Source organism: Fistularia commersonii, chromosome 16 (assembly GCF_037954325.1).
Source record: "Fistularia commersonii isolate RoL2024-O1a breed Wild chromosome 16, RoL_Fcom_v1.0, whole genome shotgun sequence".
Taxonomy (NCBI): Eukaryota; Metazoa; Chordata; class Actinopteri; order Syngnathiformes; family Fistulariidae; genus Fistularia; species Fistularia commersonii.
In genome coordinates, this window is record NC_141299.1 from 15,238,308 (window position 1) to 15,242,924 (window position 4,617).

Genomic DNA, 4,617 nt, shown 5'->3' on the forward strand with positions numbered 1-4,617 from the left:
AATAATAATAATGATAATATATTTTATTGTAGGCGCCTTACTCGGACAGCGTACAGACACACAAATACAAAAAACAAATTTAAAGGAAACAATAGAAATAAAAACAATGCAAGTGACAAAGTGGTAAAAAAAAATACTCAGTCTTTTGAGTTTTAGAAAATATAACAAATTATAACTGGGCACCATTCAGATTTTTTTTTTTTTTTACTTCCTCCCAGTTACCCTTGACCTTTTAGTAATTATATCATCCAAAAGACACTGAGTCTGCGTAAAATGTGTATAATATATAATACGTATTCAATGTATTCTTCTCTCACTTACATTCATTAAGTCTATTCACTCCCTTGTGACTTACCAGTGAATTGGAAGGATGAGTTTCGCAAAATAAATGAGATTTTTATATCAACAAAACCGCGAGCAGACTCACGGCGCACAATTATAATCAGCCCACCCTTTAAACCACCAACACAGAATCAAGAAATCACCAACCGCTGGAGTAGATCTGCCCGCTCATCTAAAGCGGCTGATTTGTTTTCTTCTACTTTGAATGTGCCCTCTGGATCTCAATACGATAAAGAGCAGGATGCGTCTTTGTCACAACGCCGGGCTCTGTTCACCAGCCATGCATGGAGCTTTGAGGCTGTTGCAGATGTTTGCAAAAGATATCTCCTTCCCCAAGGCAAAGAGAAGCTAATGATGCTCTCATAAACACCTGTCACAGTCTAATTGTAACAAACCACAAGGGCATCCATGTATCCCCCTTTTGTGACGTTCTTTGGTGCCCGTTTGTAGTTTAAATCATGCTGGTGGGACGTAAAGATGAATTGCAGAGAATATGGTGAAATGTTTTAGCTGTTTTTGTCCTCTTGTTGACAATGTATGCACATGCATGTCCAGAGCTTCTATAACCCCAAACTTTGTGCTCAAATTTCACAATGTCCCACATTAACAGGAAAGGTAAAATGAGATTCATCATGGATTCAGTTTAGTTTGACCCAATACAACTTTTCTTGATATTTCTACTTTAAAGTAAAAAGACCATTTATCATGTGTGACCAAGATCATTTAGCAGTTTCGATGTGTTGTTTTTAATGAACCAGATTTGACATCCAAACTCTACATTTCAATGCTTATAATAGAGCTAAATCTTCATTAGTGGCGCCCCCCTTTAAAACGTGGCATGTACTCTTTAACATTAATGCATGTTTGCAATTATTTATGTATTGGATAGAAAAGTGATTGTCTCCTTGAGATTTTAGCTGGGTTTTCACTGAAGTTGTAGTTTGCTGCCCTCTACAGGAGCTATTTGAACCTGCACAAGTATGACATGTTAAGAGTAACTGCATGTCAAATCTTTTCTTGATTAAATTCAAAAACACACCTCTTTTTTTCCATTTTGTAACTTTCATACAAATGTGTTTTATTATAAAAAAAATGATAAAACTGAGGCAATGTGACAGACAGATACTGTGATCGGGATAAAACTTGGGAGACTGGCATTGAGACCTCGACATTGGAATTTTAAAATTAAAAAAAAGAAGTGAGATCGTCCTCTAAGAAGTACACATGGTTCTAGATTCTAATCCTGATCTTTCCATAAACTGCAATTTACCTTTTCAATGTGTTACACTGTGAAGCATTCAAAGCATACAAAACTAAGTAAGCCAGTTATTCACTTTGTCCATGCCGAAAATTGAAGTTTGACTGTCAAACAAAATTTAGAACATTTCCCTGAGTAACATGGAGACAAACTTATCGTCACAACAATGCGTCAAGGTGGCCCTTCATTGATCACTATAAAAAGAGAAGAATGGCGTCGAATACATCTTTTTACATTTTTGTCCATTAATTTGATTTTTATCTCAATCCCTGTCTCGCTCAGAATCGAAAGAGTGAAGAAGAATCAGACTTTTCCAGCCAAATTCATTCTTTTGAATGGACTTGGAATGTCCCAAACTGATGGGAGATGAAACCCCATGACTGCCACAAGGGCAGTTGGACCCAACAAAGAGACATTCACCACATTTTCCGAGAAGACTAGTCCAAGAGACAAACTAAATGTTTTAGTTTACAGCATGGTGTTCGAAGTGCGCACTTTAATTTCCAACTTGCTTTTGGCTAATGAAATTAATAAGCACCGATCTCTTGTGAGCGTGTGTTTTTGAGCAATATCTCCTAATCACTATCACATAGTTTCAGTCACTGTCAGAGGATTCACTGGTGCTGGAAGAGGAAGTTTCCTGTTTCCTCTTCTGCTTCTTCTTATGATGCTTTCCATTGTCTTTTTTGTTCTTTTTGCTTTTCTTCTTGTGGCTTTTCAAGCTCTTTTTCTTTTTCTTCTGCTCGTCCGATGAGGATGACCTGCTGCGCTTCTTTTTCTTCTTTCTTGTCCCTTCATCGCTTACTGATGAAGTAGATCTAAAGATGAAAAATATGGACAAAAGTTAAATCACTGAATATCACAGTGAAGTTTAAAATGATGAATTGAAACAAACCCGTTATAGTTTGTCTTCTTATATAAATAGACTTGATGCTTGAATGTTTAAGTCATTCAGGCAATGCAGACGTTAAGAGATAAAGTACGTTTAAAGAAAGAAAAAGACAAGGGTTACCTTTTTCTTGACTTTCTGTCTCTGCTCTTCTTCAATTTGCGTGTCTGTTTTCTACCCCGCTCATCATCATGGTAACCTAAGAAAAATCAACGATGGTGTTTCTGAGTGATTAAACAGAATTGAATAATTGCATCACACGAAAGATAATTCATACGGAATTCTGTATAGATACACATACACAAAGTAAAATCGATAGCAAAAGTACAAGCAAATCAAATGAGCTGCTGCTCAGCATCAAGGTAAAATTATTTCAAGAAAAGGTTGAATCGATGTTTTCATTTTCCTTTCAAGAGGATCTACCTGACTGCATGTGTCTTACTTGTAAATCATCAAAAAGGCAAGTGATCTGCCACATCATGAGGACTGATCTTAAAAGAACTAACCACACAACCAGTGAACTATATGATTAAAATTTTTAAAACAAATATGGACATTTCCTAACTCAATGTTCGACTCTTAAGGGCATTATAGAACTGTTACAACAATAGTAATTTAAATTTCTAATCTCTGGTAAGGACAGATCTGTCTTGAGGGTCAAGTTAAACTGGAGTTTTTCTCCAAAGATTGCATAGTGAAACCAGACAATCAGATTTATGACGTTGCAGTACAAGAATTTATAAGTAATACGACTTCCATCTTCATTACCAAAGTTTGCAATGTTCTGTTTGTTGATGTTTGGAAAATTCAAATGTTTTTAAAGCACCATTCCTGCAGGGGGGGATAATACATACCTGTGCCTCGCTGGCCACCGCGTCCTAGTTTGTCACTGTGCTGAGAAACGGGAGCCTCTTCTTCACTCTCCTCCGAGCTGGTGCTGCTGACGTCCAGAACGATGTCTTTCTGGGGGTCAACTCTCACAAAGTTTCGGCACTCGAAGGTCAGATGTCCCGCTGGAAAAACAAAAGTTCATGTGTGAATGTCTGAGAACACGGCTCTTCGAGGTAACGGTAGAGATCCCGTGTGAAAATACTAATAAACTCCTCGATTTATTCTTAAAAAAAAACTATGAACGAACTACTTACGATAGCCACATTTCTTGCACCCAGCTCGGATGTTGTCCTTGTTAGGACCTGTAAAATAACATATAAATACAAATGCTTAAAGCGTTTATCGTGTCGCATATCCGCCAACTGTTTTGTTGTTTGTCAACTCAAGCAACCCAATAAGTCGTTAGAGCTAACAATAGTTAGCAACTCTTTGATTAGCAATAAAGTAATTCACGGCGCTATTAACATATATAAAAAATAAAATTAAATAAATCATTGATATATCAAACGCGTGTAAAGTTATGAACAGATATCAAATGCCTACCCGGAATGGCCATTAAATAAAAAGTGAAGCGGCCGTGGGAAACCGACCGAGCGCGAATCGAACTGAATTCAACGGGTCCGACCCGGAAATCGCGCCGGGTGGAAACATTCGGAAAAAGACTACAAGTTCCGGTTCCGCGTTCTTGTTTAGTGGTGTCGTTTTACCTCGTTTCTACTGTTATAGCGCCACCTAGCGGTAAGGAGGCTACATTACAATGTCATTGGGGGGATGTCTCTTACAGGGGATCCGGTTTGGGGATCCGGCAGGACCGAGTCTCTGCTTTTTGTGGATGATATGGTTCTGTTGGCGTCATCAGGCCACGTTCTCCAGCTCTCACGCCGAGCCTGAAGCGGCCGAGATGAGGATCGGCACCTCCAGATTTGAGATCGTGGCGCTCAACTGGAAACGGGTGGAATGCCTACTCCGGGTCGGGGAAGGGGTTCTGCCCCGAGTGGAGGAGTTTAAGTGTCTCTGAGTTTTGTTCACGAGTGAGGGAAGGATGGAGTGGGAGATCGACTGGCGGATCGATGCCGCGTCTGCAGCGATGCGGACCTTGTTCGGGTCTGTCGTGGTCACTTTACTGGTCGATCTACATTCCAGCCCTCAACTATGATCATGAGCTGTGGGTAATGACCAAAAGAACAAGACTGCGGATACGAGCAGCCGCAAATGAGTATTCTTGGCATGTCCATCT

At 39.3% G+C, this 4,617-nt stretch overlaps 1 protein-coding gene across 1 annotated transcript; it reads right to left on the reverse strand.

The window, feature by feature from the left end:
• Positions 1–1,073: 1,073 nt before the first annotated feature.
• Positions 1,074–4,010, reverse strand: srek1ip1 (SREK1-interacting protein 1). The gene is made up of 5 exons (XM_086161734.1): positions 3,924–4,010; positions 3,635–3,682; positions 3,344–3,502; positions 2,613–2,688; positions 1,074–2,418 (listed from the first exon to the last, which is right to left on the reverse strand). The coding sequence occupies exons 1-5, from the start codon at positions 3,934–3,936 to the stop codon at positions 2,196–2,198; spliced, it is 519 nt and encodes a 172-aa protein (XP_086017860.1). The 5' UTR covers positions 3,937–4,010; the 3' UTR covers positions 1,074–2,195.
• Positions 4,011–4,617: the final 607 nt, after the last annotated feature.